The 17,639-nt window shown below is 43.3% G+C and overlaps 1 protein-coding gene across 7 annotated transcripts in view; it reads left to right on the top strand.

Annotated features, from left to right (window-relative positions):
* LOC129814121 (astrotactin-1-like) overlaps nucleotides 1-17,639 on the top strand; it is a 269,237-nt gene that overhangs the window by 247,196 nt on the left and 4,402 nt on the right. For all 7 annotated transcript variants that reach the window (XM_055866935.1, XM_055866939.1, XM_055866938.1 and 4 more), the window contains 2 exons: nucleotides 6,795-6,895; nucleotides 7,048-7,231. In XM_055866935.1, the coding sequence (XP_055722910.1) occupies nucleotides 6,795-6,895; nucleotides 7,048-7,231 (285 nt within the window). The remainder of the gene's footprint in view (nucleotides 1-6,794; nucleotides 6,896-7,047; nucleotides 7,232-17,639) is intronic.

Raw genomic sequence — 17,639 nt, 5'->3', positions numbered from 1 at the left:
AATCTATAAGAGTCATGTGAATGCCAATTAGATGATGATCGCATTCTGTCTCCTATTAAAACTTTTTAAACCTTTGATTCAAGAGAGAAAGAGACAAGTAGTCAAGACAACTAGCTTGATTAAGTCTCCATGTACTGTATATCTCACTAGGTCGGAGTTTTTTGGTCTCCAAATATCCACAATGTGTCCATAATATTTGTGATTTCCTTAAGGGCATAGTTTGTAGAGCGATTACCTTTGCGGTCCATTAAGGTACTTAACACTGCGTTATAGTCTCCTACCATAATGATTAGATAATTTGTTGCCCTTTAAGTTCAATAAATTGGTATAAATGTTTTCGAAGAAGTGTGGATCATCCTGATTTGGACCATATAGATTAATGAGCCAAATGTCTGTTTCGTCCACTTTCATATTCAAAGGGTCCACCTTCCTTGCGAATCATTCCTGACTATATGCACATTCAGATCGACATTTTTGTTAATTAATATCACCACACCCTTTGAGTTCCATTGTCCATAACAGAAAATTATTTCACCACCCCATTCCTTTTCCCACTCAACTTCATCAAAGTATGTAGAGTGAGTTTCCTGTAAACAGTATATGTTATATTCCTTTTCTTTTAGCCATGTAAAGACTGACCTTCTTTTTTTATAATCTGCTAAACCATTACAATTATAACTGGCTATACTTATTTCACCCCTTACCATAACTAGATACTATTCTAAGTCTAAACTGACCATAATTAGTGCTTGTAAAGTTACTGCCATCAGAGGTATTGTGAAGGTCAAAACTAGGTCAAAACTAGCTTTCAAATGTCTGATATTTACAATTCAAGAAATAGGTTCTAGCAATATTTGTTTTATTCCCTTGCCTGTTTGCCTATGAGCCAATGCCACAGATGTTAGAATATTGAGACAAGATATTATGTGTGTAGCAAATCTGAGTAGGTTGATGTGTATGATATTGGATGTGATATATTGAGTGTGTACTATGTCTGTATAAGAGTAAGACTATAATGTGTGATGTGCAAAAAAATAATAACTCGTCTATGTGTGTAACATGTAGTGCGTACAGCCTTAATATTCATGATAATTGTAATCCATATCGTATCACCATTATAGTTGCATCATAATTAACTTTAACATAATTGAAAAACACATCCCAGCATTTCCATAGCAATTGACGTTTCACATGATCATGGACAAGACCTTGCATTACTCTAGAGACGGCTTCACTACAGTACAAATGTATTCCGTACAATATGTTATTATTCCCTAATGCCCCTATTCTGATATCTTCCCCTTGCTTGTTGTAAACATATATAAACTTGTAGACAAATACATAAAAAAGATAGACAAACACATTAAATTATATAACACAATAAATTATAAAACAGTTCTCGACAATAGAGAGAGAAAAGTGAGAGAAGAGTGAGATCAGGTGTGTGTGTGTATAAGTCTGTATGTGTAAGCAAGCATGTAATTGAGTACGTTTGTGTTCATATCCACTTCATAATGTTCAGATAGTTTTACAGTTCCCATACCTTCTTTTTTTCGCAACCAGAAGTCCCTGTACAATTTAGTACAGCCACGGTTTTGGGAGCTGTCTCGGGATAGCTGTCCATCTATAAAGAGTTTGTCCATAATGATAAAGGCACACTTACCATTCTTCCTTTATTGTCTTTGTACCAGATACAGTCTCTTACGGCGTTCATTTATCTCCCTTGGAAATTGGTCATTGAGACCGAATTTAGTCCCTTAAATGAAATGCTGGGCAGAAAGTAGTGGTGCAATGAATCACAAAACTCATGTTTCGGATCAGATCACGAATTTGAGTCATGGATCGGATAATTTTTTGGATGAGCAAAGAAAGAAATTAGACAAATATAACTTTGCTTTCCATTTATTACTGAAAGAACACTTAAAGCACATGGCCATGCTATAACAGCTCAAATTAGGAAAGACAAGCATTGTCATTTTGAATTCCGTAAAGTGTGAATTCCGTGAAGTGTCTGGAAGAGGTGAAAAAATGACAAGCCACCGGGGTCTGACAACTTGGATGGAAGATTACTGAGGATAATAGCAGCTGATATTGCCACTCCTATTTGCCATTTCTTCAATCTAAGCCTTCTAGTGTGTGCCCTCAGGCCTGGAGGGAAGCAAAAGTAATTCCGCTAGCCAAGAAAAGTAAAGCCCCCTTTACTGGCTCAAATAGCTGACCAATCAGCCTGTTACCAACCCTCAGTACACTTTTGTAAAAAATAGTGTTTGACCAGATACATTGCTATTTTACTGTAAACAAATTGACAAGAGACTTTCAGCACGCTTATAAGGATGGACATTCAACAAGCACGGTACTTACACAAATGGCTGAGAGAAATTGGTGATAAAAAGATTGTGGGTTTTGTAAGACTTCAGTGAGGCTTTTAACATTATCGATCATAGTCTGCTGATGAAAAAATGTGTTATTGCTTTACATCCCCTGCTATATTGTGGATAAAGAGTTGCCTGTCTAACAGAACACATATGGTGTTCTTTAATGGAAGCCTCTCCAACATAATCCAGATAGAATCATGAATTCCCCAGGGCAGCTGTCTAGGCACTTACTTTTTTCAATCTTTACTAATGACATGCCACACTTAATGTGTTGTGGAAAGTGTTATGAAATGTCATGTAATATTACAAATGTGTAACTCTTAATGTTGCTGGACCCCAGGAATGGGGATCCTTAATAAATACAAATATAAATCTTTACATAATTTTGCTTCTGGTCAGTTTCATTGTTGGCAGGCTATTCAGCTCAGTTGTTACAGGTGACTTCAGTTATTTTCAAAATGTTTCCTTTATTCATTGAATTTCTCTATGCCTGTGCTGTACAGTTAGCAAAGCACTTAATTATTTATTCAGGATATCTGTAGAAGTTTATTGCAAAATATATCAGGTTCAGCTTTGGTAATTCAAAAATGCAATTTCAGCTCTGTACGTTCCAAAAAGGAAACTGAATTTTACACGACTTAAGTTCTCTTATTGTCTTGAGACCAGACAGGGACCTAACTCGGTGTCTTATTGGTCAAGCTGTATTGTATTGTACAGTGCATTCAGGAAGTATTAAGACCCCTTGACTTCTTCCACATTTTGTTACTTTACAGCCTTTATTCAAAAAAATTATTAAATCGTTTTTTCCCCCTCATCAATCTACACACAATACCCCATAATGACAAACAGGTATTAATAAAAAAATATACAATTGAAATATGACATTTACATAAGTATTCAGACCCTTTACTCAGTACTTTGTTGAAGAATATTTGGCAGCGATTACAGCATTGAGTCTTCTTGGGTATGACTCTGCAAGCTTGGCAAACCTGCATTTGGAGAGTTTCTCCCATTCTTCTCTCCGGGTCCTCTCAAGCTCTATCAGGTTGGATGGGGAGTGTCGCTGCACAGCTATTTTCAGGTCTTTCCAGAGAGGTTCTAGTTTGGGCTCTGGCTGGACCACTCAAGGACATTCAGAGACTTGTCCCGAAACTCCTACTGTGTTGTCTTGGCTGTGTGCTTAGGGTCGTTGTCCTGTTGGAAGGTGAACCTTTGCCACAGTCTGAGGTCCTGAGCGTTTCTGGAGCAGGTTTTCATCAAGTTTCTCTCTGTACTTTGCTCCGGTCATCTTTCCCTCTATCCTGACTAGTCTACCAGTCCCTGCCACTGAAAACATAGGGATGGCGCCAGGTTTTCTGCAGACGTGACGCTTGGCATTCAGGCCAAAGAGTTCAAAATTGGTTTCATCAGACCAAAGAATCTTGTTTCCCATGGTCTGAGAGTCCTTTAGGTGCCTTTTGGAAAACTCCAAGCTGGCTGTCATGTGCCTTTTACTGATGAGTGGCTTCTGTCTGGCCACAATACCATGAAGGCCTGATTGGTGGAGTGCTGCAGAGATGGTTGTCCTTCTGGATGTTCTCCCATCTCCACATAGGAACTATCCGGCTTTGTCAGAGTGGCCATTGGGTCCCCCGATGGCTCAGTTTGGCCGGACGGCCAGCTCTAGGAAGAGTCTTGGTGGTTCCAAGCTTCTTCCATTTAGAATGATGGAGGCCACTGGATTTTTGCGGACCTTCAATGCTGCAGAAATGTTTTGGTACCCTTCCCCAGATCTGTGCCTTGACACAATCCTGTCTTTGACATCATGGCTTGGTTTTTGCTTTGACATGCACTGTCAACTGTGGGACATTATATAGACAGGTGTGTGCCTTTCCAAATCATGTCCAATCAATTAAATGTACCATAGGTGGACTCCAATCAAGTTGTAGAAACATCTCAAGGATGATCATTGGAAACAGGATGCACTGGAACTAAATTTCTAGTATCATAGCAAAGCGTCTGAATACTTATGTAAATTAGGTATTCTGTTTATTATTTGGAATAAATTTGCCCAAAAAACAAAAAGCCTGTTTTCACATTGTCATTATGCGATATTGTGTGTCAGATGAGGAATTGTTTTTTATTTAATCCATTTTAAAATAAGTCTGTAATGCAACAAAATGTAGAACAAGGGAAGGGGTCTGTATACTTTCTGAATGCATAGCCATGGATACACTTCATATTTACAGTACATTTCTTATAGGTAGACACAATACATGTATTTCAAAAATACAGTCGCTAGTGAAAGTCTACACACCCCTTGCACAATATTCACATTTTGTTGCCTTATAATGAAATCTAAAAAGGATTTAAATTCATTTTTTTCCCCGACCGATCTCCACAACCTACTCCACATTTTCAAAGTTTAAGAAAAATGTGAGAAAATGTTCCAAATTAATGAAAAATTAATAAATATGTCTTGATTACGTATGTTTTCCAACCCCAGAGATGTTTTAATTTTAACTAGGCAGGTCAGTTAATTAGAACAAATTATTATTTACAATGACGGCCTACACTGGCCAAACCCAGACAATGCTGGGCCAATTGTGCACCACCATATGGGACTCCCAATCACAGCCGGTTGTGTAGTTAAAGCTTGGTCACAAATGGGTCTTCAAAATGGACAATGATCCCAAGCATACTTCCAAAGTTGTGGCAAAATGGCCTAAGGACAACAAAGTCAAGGTATTGGAGTGGCCATCACAAAGCCCTGACCTCAATCCTATAGAAGATTTGTGGGCAGAACTGAAAAAGTTCAACAATTTAAAGGCAATGCTACCAAATACTAATTGAGTGTATGTAAACTGAAAAAGCATGTGTGAGCAAGGAGACCTACAAACCTGACTCAGTTACACAAGCTCTGTCTGAAGGAATGGGCCAAACTTCACCCAACTTATTGTGGGAAGCTTATGGAAGGCTACCTGAAACGTTTGACCCAAGTTAAGCAATTTAAAGGCAATGCTACCAAATACTGATTGAGTGTATGTAAACTTCTGACTAACTGGGAATGTGATGGAAGAAATAAAAGCTGAAATAAATCATTCTCCACTATTATTCTGGCATTTCACATTCTCAAAATAAAGTGGTGATCCTAACTGACCTAAGACAGGGAATTCTTACTAGGATTAAATGTCGGGAATTGTGAAAAACTGAGTTTAAATGTATTTGGCTAAGGTGTATGTAAACTTCCGACTTCAACTGTATGTACATTTTATGGACACAGTCTATTTTACAATTTTATTTCGTTTGTTTTTAACTCTTGTCCTTCCTCTACTCTCAACCTCTCCCATATATTTATGATGTTCATCTGGTTTGATTTGCCATGTCTTTCAAGCTGTGCTCTTTTAAAAAAAGTTCTTAACCTATGTATGTTTTACGGGCACAGTATGTTTTACATTAGTTATCTTGTTGTTATTAGTTATTAATCCCAACCTTCAGCTCCATTCAACCACTCCCATCTATCTCGTAACACCATCCACATTGGATTTCTATTTGCCATTTATTTTTCAACTGTTCTGCGATGTTTCACAACATTTCTGAACCTTTCTGTTCTCATTGTTCCTACAGATTGTAAATTGAAAATAAACGTTTTTGCTAAAAGTATTATATTATTGATCGATTGACTATGACTTTTCAGATCGCCCAGTAGTGATAACAAATTATCTAATGATTCTGACTCTTCGCAGCAAAATCTGCAGAGCTGGGAAGGTTGTATCCCCCATATAAATAGCATTCTATTGGTTGCAAGAATTCTGTATAATAATTTAATTGAAAAATAATAACTTTTGAATCCGGCGTCGTTTTGCGTGTCATTTCATAAACCATGTGCCATGGAATCGGTACTTCAAATCTCTTCCCAACTATTTTTCAGTCTATATGGCACGACTGTCAATTTGTTGGTCCTTAAATTAAACTGGTATACTTTTTTATTTATCACAATTTTCTTTAACCAATTATGGTCTTTAATGTAGGGCCGACAGACAATATATTCACTTTGGCAGCAAATGTGAAGACTTTGCAAAGGGAGTGTAGCCTTTCACTTGGCACTGCACCTCTGCAGGTGGTAGTTGTTAATGTTTCCTTACACTAGATGGCGCTATAATTCAAGTAAATGTTAACAAGTGGTTGCACTTACTTTGTAAATGTAGCCTATTGTCAGAATTTTATTAGCAAGTTCTATCACATTACAACAGTCAATCAGAAAATGTAATGAGTTTGTCACAATAACATTGAATATATCCAATATCCACCACTTCATTCGGGGTCATTTTCATTTGTCTTTTCACAGCCTTAAAAACTAGCAGTTGCACACACTGTGTGTGTAGTAGCATGCACTCCCATTGCAATGAACAAACACTAGTTATATGTGTTGGTCTACAGGTTTAGGCTCTGGGCAGTGGACAACACAGGCCGTCGCTCCAGCCCAAGTGAGGTCACCATCAAGACTCCCTGCCCTGCTGTGGATGATGTCAAAGCACAAGGTGGGCTTTCCCATGCATGGATGGACAGTTTCAGTATCTGTATCTTGGTTTTCAAACTAATATTCTAACAGTAGTTACTAATCTGAAAACTTGTAAGACACACGTGTCTTGTCTCCACATACAGTACTGAGATTAGATTTGTGTTGTTGCAGAGATTGCAGACAAGATCTACAACCTGTTCAATGGTTACACAAGTGGCAAAGAGCAGCAGACGGCCTACAATACGTTGATGGATCTGGGGTCTCCCACCCTGCACCGAGTGCTCTACCACTACAACCAGCGTTATGAGAGCTTCGGAGAGTTCACCTGGAGATGCGAGGATGAACTGGGGCCCAGGTATCTATACTGTCTGTCTCTCTCTCTGTCTCTGTCTCTCTCTCTCTCTCTCTGTCCAAGAATATCAAGGCATATTGGTTAGGAAAGCACAACTACCGACCAACCAACTGTCTAGTAGCATCACAATCCATCCACACCTGGGTGGTGAAACTTGTGTTTGTTGTGTTTTAAACATAGACTGGTCTATAATAGATTCCAAGTACAGGGTTTGATTGTAGACGTAGTTTGTGTAAATTGGGTAAAGTGGAAATTCATTCAAACCGATTGGCGCAAATTCTACCTCTGAAATCTCTGTCCATTTACCACAAGCAGGAAGGCCCCCTAACCCCTTACTGGTTGCTCAGTGCAGGTACATTACTACAGTGCCTTGCAAAAGTATTCACCCCTCTTGGCACTTTTCCTATTTTGTTTCATTACAACCTGTAATTTAAATAGATTTTTATTTGGATTTCATGTAATGGACATACACAAAATAGTCCAAATTGATGAGGTAAAATTTAAAAAATTACTTGTTTTTAAAAATTAAAATGGAAAAGTGGTGCGTGCATGTGTATTCACCCCTTTTGCTATGAATCCCCTAAATACGATCTGGTGCAACCAATTACCTTCAGAAGTCACATAATTAGTTGAATAAAGTCCACATGTGTGCAATCTTAAGTGTCACATGATCTGTCACATGATCTCAGTGTATATATCCACCTGTTCTGAAAGGCCCAAGAGTCTGCAACATCACTAAGGAGGACCACCAAGCAAGCGGCACTATGAAGACCAAGGAGCTCTCCAAACAGGTCAGGGACAGTTGTGGAGAAGTACAGATCAGGGTTGGGTTATAAAAAAATATAATTAACTTTGAACATCCTAAGGAGCTCCATTAAATCCATCATTAAAACATGGAAAGAATATGGCACCACAACAAACCTGCCACAAGAGGGCCGCCAACCAAAATTCACGGACCAGGCAAGGAGGGCATTAATCGGAGAGGCAACAAAGAGACCAAAGATAACCCTGAAGGAGCTGCAAAGCTCCACAGCGGAGACTGGAGTATCTGTCCATTGGACCACTTTAAGTCATACACTCCACAGAGCTGGGCTTTACGGAAGTGTGTCCAGAAAAAAATAAGCAAGCACGTTTGGTGTTTGCCAAAAGGCATGTGGGAGACTCCCCAAACATATGGAATAAGGTACTCTGGTCAGATGAGACTAAAATGTAACTTTTTGGCGATCAAGGAAAACGCTATGTCTGGCGCAAACCCAACACCTCTCATCACCCTGAGGACACCATCCCCACAGTGAAGCATGGTGGTGGCAGCATCATGCTGTGAGGATGTTTTTCATCGGCAGAGACCAAGAAACTTGACAGAATTGAAAGAATGATGAATGACGCTAAATACAGGGAAATTCTTGAGGGAAACCTGTTTCAGTCTTCCAGAGATTTTAGACTGGGTCGGAGGTTCACCTTCCAGCAGGATAATGAACCTAAGCATACTGCTAAAGCAACACTTGAGTGGTTTAAGGGGAAACATTTAAATGTCTTGGAATGGCCTAGTCAAAGCCCAGACCTCAATCCAATTGAGAATCTGTGATATGACTTAAAGATTCCTGTACACCAGCGGAACCCATCCAACTTGAAGGAGCTGGAGCAGTTTTGCCTTGAAGAATGGGCAAAATCCCAGTTGCTAAACGTGCCAAGCTTATATAGACATACCCCAAGAGACTTGCAGCTGTAATTGCTGCAAAAGGTGGCTCTAGTTATGCACACTCAAGTTTTCTGTTTTTTTGTCTTATTTCTTGTTTGTTTCACAATAAAAAATATTTTGCATCTCCAAAGTGGTAGGCATGTTGTGTAAATCAAATGATACAACCCCCCCCCCCCCCCCAGTTTATAAGGCAACAAAATACAAAAAAATGCCAAGGGGGTGAATACTTTCGCAAGCCACTGTATAATGTGAAATTATAGCTAAATGTTTCATAAACAGAGCCATGTGTCTGATATAAAATGTCTACATACAGTTGCCCGTAGATGCACGGTGAAGCAGGTGAAACTGATTAAGATGTCCTTGACTCTGAGATTCCAAACCAGGTCTTAGCTTCAAATTAAAGGTTGTTTTTATGCCATATTTAGGCCATATTGGAAGGGTTGATGTAATTGGTTTGCTTCTGAAGTGTTCTATTAAAATACACTTACATTAACAGCCCCACATTTTCAGAGGGATGATTCACGTCAAGAATGCACTGACCTTAGATGAAACCAAAGTAAGTGCATTTGAGGTGAGGGTCGGAGACTATAAACATGGGTTTAGACATTATCTCGCTAAACACTGTTATAGTGTTATGGAGGGTGGCTACCGTTTTAGTTACGTCATACTGTAAGACTCTTAGCTTGTTAGCATGTTGGGCAGGATTTTCCATGTTGTTATGGTGTGTTGTGATTGTGTAAGCCTGCTGTCTCAGTAAATGTGTTATAGGCATTATTGAAGAGATGTATTTGTAATGTATTCTTAAAAATGTAAATGAGAATAATATGAAAAGACGTGGTTTGCATTGGACCTTATGTGTTGGGTGCACTGCCCTTGTAGCGTTGTTGGAGAACCCCCATCACTTGTTTACTTGTTCCGTACCCTCTGTCTCTCTAGCATTTCTGAAAGGAACAATTTACCACTTGAATCAAAGCAATGAGATGCTCCTTTCCACACATAACAATACAAAGCCGACAATCGCCTGTAACTGGGCTTGTCTCCATAAATGACATTCCTTGTTATGAAATCCTCAAATTCACTGGAGTTTCCCTGTCACAAACAATGTGAACCATTGTAAATGCAATTTTCATTAGCTAGTCAAAATACATATAATAGTCACCCACTCTGCCCCTGACTAAATTAAAACTTGTTTCAGCAGAGTAAACAATATGTTAAAATAAACTGGTGAAGCAATGGATCTATCTTTATAAAGCAGGGGAAATATTCCTCTCCCAGCTTTTGTACATATCATATCTCACTGACGGGTTAGGTTGGCCCCTGTCAGAGAACATTTTTGTTGCTTTTTCCTGCAACATCGCGTGATGTTCATGCCAAACATAAACGTACAAAGTCTGTCTCTCGAGCCCGACACTTCTCTCCGTGTCCCGATCTTGTCATCGCTACAGGACTACCCATTACTAAAGGCATGGGGCTGGTTGTTGACTTAGAAATGATAGATGTTGGCTTGGTAGGAGAAAATCCTATCTTGAACATTTCACTCCCCCTCTGTCTCCTTGCCTGTACAGCCCAATAACTGACAGTTATTTTTATGACACATCCTAATCAGGCAATTTCCTGTGATGCTAAGTATTGTTATGGTTGGATTTCTGTTGATAACATGATAAGTGGAGCTCATGTTTTTGTGATTTAAAAATTTTTGGTTAAAAAGGGTCTAATTTAATCAAGACTGTTTAGAAGATGTAGGGATTTTCCTCAGACATTATTCTACCACAATTACTCTTCCATTATCTCAATTTGCAGATGAGGACTGGACTGTCCTACCAACAGATATACTCCATATGTGGTTGTTGGGTATGGACAACAATAAATGTACTGTACCATGAAAGTCCGATAGTTTACTTTCATGCAAGACATGAAATTGCGTGCATTCATAAAATGAACTTCCATGTAAATGGACAATAAACTTATCGGATTGCATTGTATTGTATATCTGTGTAACACAGAGACAGACTCATCATAGTGGTGGTTTCCTAGCAGCATGGATGCTCTTTTTAACCCGTCCCTGGTCTCTGTGACTGTTGCTGTCTGAGGAATGCGGCTGATTGTTTCCTCTCCGACCAGTGAAAAGCAGTGAGTCAAGGAGATTTGAAATAGGGGCCCTGGCAGAGTGGGAAAGCTCCAAAATGTACCCTGGAAATGTGAGGCCATTTTCCACTTCTATACATGCTGGGATTTATGGTGACAACCGTTGCTATTTGGAGCCCAAAACCTTTTCTTGAGAAAAATTAAAGCATAACAAACCGCAAGATTTTTGTTTTAAGCAAATAAACATCCAAATTCCTTAAACCACTGAAATGTAGCAAGATATTAGAAACATAAATACATTTAGAAAAGTTATATAAATGACAGCCCCTCTACTACACAGATACCGATTATTTTATAATGACTTAATATGTCTTTCATTTTTGACATCGTTAAAGTACCATTTATATTCTTTAATCAAGAGTTCTCTGCAGATAATACGTTGTGAGTATTTAAGCTGTTGTTCTGCCCTATTTGACTAGCATCTGCAAATGGAATGTTGCTTAGTTTCTCTATGTAAACTTACTGGATATCCAGGTATCCAGTGTTCAGGGCGGCAGGTACAGTAGCCTAGCAGTTAGAGCGTTGGGCCAGTAAACTAAAGGTTGCTGGTTCGAAAGCCCAAGCCGACAATGTGAAAAATCTGTCGATGTACCCTTGAGCATGACACTTAATTTGCTCACGGGGTGTCGTACTTCTATGTAACCCTGTAAAACAACACATTTCAACGCACCTATCTGGTGTATGTAATAATAAAACCTGCCCCTAGTTTGGAATACAAAATCGAAATATGAGGATGCGTAATATTACAAGCACAGCTTTCACCTATTGAATGCAAATACCTGGAAATATGACACTCCATTACAGTATGTTCATGAAACAGTGATAGTGTCCTTGTTTGGAAAGTCTCACCTTGTGACACTTAAAGCACATGAACAAACTGTCCTCATTGCACCTTGTGCCTGGTCTAACAACAAAACAACGATTAGCAAGTTAAGAGGTATGTCTGAAAACATTGGATTCTGTGGAACATATTCTTAGGAATGCTTTGAACGTAGGAGTTGGGAGGGATGACAGTATTAAAAGAGAATAATGTTTTTCTGATTAATAAAAAAATGTATTGTGGGCCGACAAAAACGTCTCACTATTTACATTACAGTTTGGTGGTCCTGGTTTGGCCAATGAGTGAGGTGAAGCCATGTCTGAGGAATCAGGCACTCTTTCCATCAGTTGCTGTTTCTGTCAGCCACTTATCCTGGAGACAGCTTAAACACTTTCAACATCATCACTATCTGAACATTGGTAGACCCTGTACAGGTTATGAAATGGATGAATAACAGTCAGGTATTGACCTAATAATTATTTATTCCACCATGCCCAGTCTCCTTCTGAAGGGAAGAGGTGGGTTTAGAGTCTGTCGTATTATGATGTAGTGTAAAAACAATGGTGAAGCCGCAACATGTGATTTATGAGTGACCCGCTCTATCCAACGTTTGATTTGTATCATTTAAGGTGAGAACACAAAATACTAAAATCTTACCTCAATCCAGACAGAGGTCCATATTTTATGTATTAAGTATTTCCATCAATCTTACTTTTTCTTCTTGTTCTTTTGAGCAAAATTCTACAAGAAATCGAGATCAACAAATATGAAAGGGCATTAAGACATTTTATTTTGTGTGAAGGTGTCACGCCCTGACCTTAGAGAGCCTTTATATTTCTCTATTTGGTTAGGTCAGGGTGTGATTTGGGTGGGCATTCTAGTTTTTCTTTGTTGGCCGGGTATGGTTCCCAATCAGAGGCAGCTGTCTATCGTTGTCTATGATTGGGGATCATACTTAGGCAGCCTTTTTTTCCCCTTTAGTTTGTGGGATCTTGATTTTGCATAGTTGCTATGTAGCCTGCAGAACTTTACGTTCGTTATTGTATTTTGTTGTTTTTCGGTGTTCATTTGAATAAAAGAAAGATGTTCGCCTACCACGCTGCACCTTGGTCTCCTCATTCCAACGACGAACATGACAGAAGATCCCACCACCAAAGGACCAAGCAGCGTGGCCAGGAGGAGCATGGATCCTGGGCCTGGGAGAAAAGTGAGTGGAGGACATCATGGACATGGGAGGAGATTATGGCAGGGGCCTTGGAAGCAGGCGGAGACAGTGAAGGAGGATCAACGACGACTCCGGGGTTCGCAACCACGACGGAAGCCCGAGAGGCAGCCCCCTCCGCAAAAAATGGGGGTGGGGGCACACGGAGTGGTCGGCGGTGCCGAGGTGTGAAACAGAGACAACCTGGGAGGAGGTAGAGAGGTGGTCGGTCGACCCAGGTAGAGTGCCAGAGCCCGCCTGGGATTCAATAAAACAGTGCGAGGAGCGATACCGGTGAATGGAGTTGGCGAGGAGTATGCGGCAACGTAGGCGTTTGGAGGAGCGTGTCACCAGTCCGGTGCAATCTGTGCCCGTCCCACACATCAGGCCTCCAGTGCGCCTCCCCAGTCCGGTACGTCCTGTGCCTGCACCCCACACTCGCCCTGATGTACGCCGCCACAGCCCAGTACGTCCTGTGCCTCCTCCCCGCACTCGCCCTAAGGTGCGTGTCACCAGCCCGGTGCCACCTGTACCGGCCCCACGCATCAGGCCTCCAGTGCGCCTTCCCAGTCCAGTACGTCCTGTGCCTGCTCCTCGCGCTCGTCCTGAGGTGCGTGTCACCAGCCCGGTACCACCAGTGCCGGCCCCACGCACCAAGCTTCCGGCGACAGTTCCCCGTCCAGAGCTTCCGGCGACAGTTCCCCGTCCAGAGCGGCCGGCTACAGTTCCCAGTCCAGAGCGGTCGGCTACAGTTCCCAGTCCAGAGCGGCCGGCTACAGTTCCCAGTCCAGAGCTTCCAGCGACGTTTCACAGTCCGGAACCTACGGCGACGGTCCACGGTCCGGAACCTACGGCGACGGTCCACGGTCCGGAACCTACGGCGACGGTCCGCGGTCCGGAACCTCCCGAGACGGTCCGCGGTCCAGAACCTCCCGAGACGGTCCGCGGCCCGGAACCTCCCGAGGCGGCCCGGAACCTCCCGAGGCGGTCCGCGGCCCGGAACCTCCCGAGGCGGTCCGCGGCCCGGAACCTCCCGAGGCGGCCCGGAACCTCCCGAGGCGGTCCGCGGCCCGGAACCTCCCGAGGCGGTCCGCGGCCCGGAACCTCCCGAGGCGGTCCGCGGCCCGGAACCTCCCGAGGCGGTCCGCGGCCCGGAACCTCCAGCGGCGGTCCGCGGCCCGGAACCTCCAGCGGGGGTTCCCGGTCCGGAGCCTCCTGCGAGGGTTTCCGGTCCGGAGCCTCCTGCGAGGGTTTCCGGTCCGGAGCCTCCTGCGAGGGTTTCCGGTCCGGAGCCTCCTGCGAGGGTTCCCGGTCCGGAGCATGCGGCGACGATCCGCGGTCCGGAGCATGCGGCGACGATCCGCGGTCCGGAGCAGCCGGCGACGATCCGCGGTCCGGAGCAGCCGGCGACGATCCGCGGTCCGGAGCAGCCGGCGACGATCCGCGGTCCGGAGCAGCCGGCGACGAGCCGCGGTCCGGAGCGACGATCCACGGTACGATCCACGGTACGGTACGGAGTCCCCGGTGTCGATCTACGGTCCGGTTCCTCCAGAGACGATCCACAATCCGGTTCCTTCGGCGAGGATCTACGGTACCGAGTCCCCGGTGTCGATCTACGGCCCGGATTCTCCGGCAACAATCCACGGTCCGGAGCCTCCAGCGTCGATCCACGGTCCGTTTCCACGGAAGCGGAGGGATCAGCGAGCGGAGCGGGGTCTACGTCACGAACCGGAGCCGCCACCGAGGCTTGATGCCCACCCGGACCCGCCCCCATGGAGTCAGGTTTTGTGGCCGGAGTCCGCACCTTTGGGGGGGTACTGTCACGCCCTGACCTTAGAGAGCCTTTTTATTTCTCTATTTGGTTAGGTCGGGGTGTGATTTGGGTGGGCATTCTAGTTTTTCTATTTCTTTGTTAGCCGGGTATGGTTCCCAATCAGAGGCAGCTGTCTATCGTTGTCTATGATTGGGGATCATACTTAGGCAGCCTTTTTTTCCATCTTTAGTTTGTGGGATCTTCATTTTGCATAGTTGCTATGTAGCCTGCAGAACTTTACGTTAGTTTTTGTATTTTGTTGTTTTTCGGTGTTCATTTGAATAAAAAAAAGATTTTCGCCTACCACGCTGCACCTTGGTCACCTCATTCCAACGACGAATGTGACAGAAGGCCTTGCCTACAGTGTCTTCAGAAAGTATTCAGGAGCCCGGACTTTTTCCACATTTTGCTTCGTTACAGCCTTATTCTACAATGGCTAAAATACAACTATTTCCTCATCAATCTACACACAATACCCAATAATCAAATCAAATCAAATCAAATTTTATTTGTCACATACACATGGTTAGCAGATGTTAATGCGAGTGTAGCAAAATGCTTGTGCTTCTAGTTCCGACAATGTAGTAATAACCAACAAGTAACCTAACCTAACAATTACACAACTACTACCTTATACACACAAGTGTAAAGGGGTAAAGAATATGTACATAAAGATATATGAATGAGTGATGGTACAGAACGGCATAGGCAAGATGCAGTAGATGGTATAGAGTACAGTATATACATATGAGATGAGTAATGTAGGGTATGTAAACATAAAGTGGCATAGTTTAAAGTGGCTAGTGATACATGTATTACATAAAGATGGCAAGATGCAGTAGATGATATAGAGTACAGTATATACATATACATATGAGATGAGTAATGTAGGGTATGTAAACATTATATTAAGTGGCATTGTTTAAAGTGGCTAGTGGTACATTTTTACATAATTTCCATCAATTCCCATTATTAAAGTGGCTGGAGTTGAGTCAGTATGTTGGCAGCGGCCACTAAATAATAGTGGTGGCTGTTTAACAGTCTGATGGCCTTGAGATAGAAGCTGTTTTTCAGTCTCTCGGTCCCTGCTTTTATGCACCTATACTGACCTCGCCTTCTGGATGATAGCGGGGTGAACAGGCAGTGGCTTGGGTGGTTGTTGTCCTTGATGATCTTTATGGCCTTCCTGTGACATCGGGTGGTATAGGTGTCCTGGAGGGCGGGTAGTTTTCCCCCAGTGATGCGTTGTGCAGACCTCACTACCCTCTTCAGAGCCTTACGGTTGTGGACGGAGCAGTTGCCGTACCAGGCGGTGATACAGCCCGACAGGATGCTCTCGATTGTGCATCTGTAGAAGTTTATGAGTGCTTTTGGTGACAAGCTGAATTTCTCCAGCCTCCTGAGGTTGAAGAGGAGCTGCTGCGCCTTCTTCACAACGTTGTCTGTGTGGGTGGACCAATTCAGTTTGTCCGTGATGTGTACACCGAGGAACTTAAAACTTTCCACCTTCTCCACTACTGTCCCGTCGATGTGGATAGGGGGGTGCTCCCTCTGCTGTTTCCTGAAGTCCACAATCATCTCCTTTGTTTTGTTGACGTTGAGTGTGAGGTTATTTTCCTGACACCACACTCCGAGGGCCCTCACCTCCTCCCTATAGGCCGTCTCGTCGTTGTTGGTAATCAAGCCTACCACTGTAGTGTCGTCCGCAAACTTGATGATTCAGTTGGAGGCGTGCATGGCCACGCAGTCGTGGGTGAACAGGGAGTACAGGAGAGGGCTCAGAACGCACCCTTGTGGGGCCCCGGTGTTGAGGATCAGCGAGGTGGAGATGTTGTTACCTACCCTCACCACCTGGGGGCGGCCCGTCAGGAATGCCAGGACCCAGTTGCACAGGGTGGGGTCGAGACCCAGGGTCTCGAGCTTGATGACGAGTTTGGAGGGTACTATGGTGTTAAATGCTGAGCTGCAGTCGATGAACAGCATTCTCACATAGGTATTCCTCTTGTCCAGATGGGTTAGGGCAGTGTGCAGTGTGGTTGCGATTGCGTCGTCTGTGGACCTATTGGGTCGGTAAGCAAATTGGAGTGGGTCTAGGGTGTCAGGTAGGGTGGAGGTGATATGGTCCTTGACTAGTCTCTCAAAGCACTTCATGATGACGGAAGTGAGTGCTACGGGGCGGTAGTCGTTTAGCTCAGTTACCTTAGCTAAACGACTACCGACTACCACATGCTACCGACTACCACATGCTTCAAGAGGGCCACCATTGTTCCTGTTCCCTTCTTGGGTACCACATGCTTCAAGAGGGCCACCATTGTTCCTGTTCCCAAGAAGGGAACAGGAACAATGGTGGCCCTCTTGAAGCATGTGGGAACAGCAGACTGGGATAAGGATTGATTGAATATGTCCTTAAACACACCAGCCAGCTGGTCTGCGCATGCTCTGAGGACGCGGCTGGGAATACCGTCTGGGCCTGCAGCCTTGCGAGGGTTAACACGTTTAAATGTTTTACTCACCTCGGCTGCAGTGAAGGAGAGCCCGCAGGTTTTGGTAGCGAGCCGTGTCAGTGGCACTGTATTGTCCTCAAAGCGAGCAAAAAAGTTATTTAGCCTGTCTGGGAGCAAGACATCCTGGTCCGCAACGGGGCTGGTTTTCTTTTTGTAATCTGTGATTGACTGTAGACCCTGCCACATACCTCTTGTGTCTGAGCTGTTGAATTGCGACTCTACTTTGTCT

This window comes from Salvelinus fontinalis, chromosome 17 (assembly GCF_029448725.1).
Source record: "Salvelinus fontinalis isolate EN_2023a chromosome 17, ASM2944872v1, whole genome shotgun sequence".
In the NCBI taxonomy this organism is placed as follows: Eukaryota; Metazoa; Chordata; class Actinopteri; order Salmoniformes; family Salmonidae; genus Salvelinus; species Salvelinus fontinalis.
The sequence above is the reverse complement of the archived record's forward strand: the minus strand, read 5'-3'. Positions and strand labels throughout refer to the sequence as shown.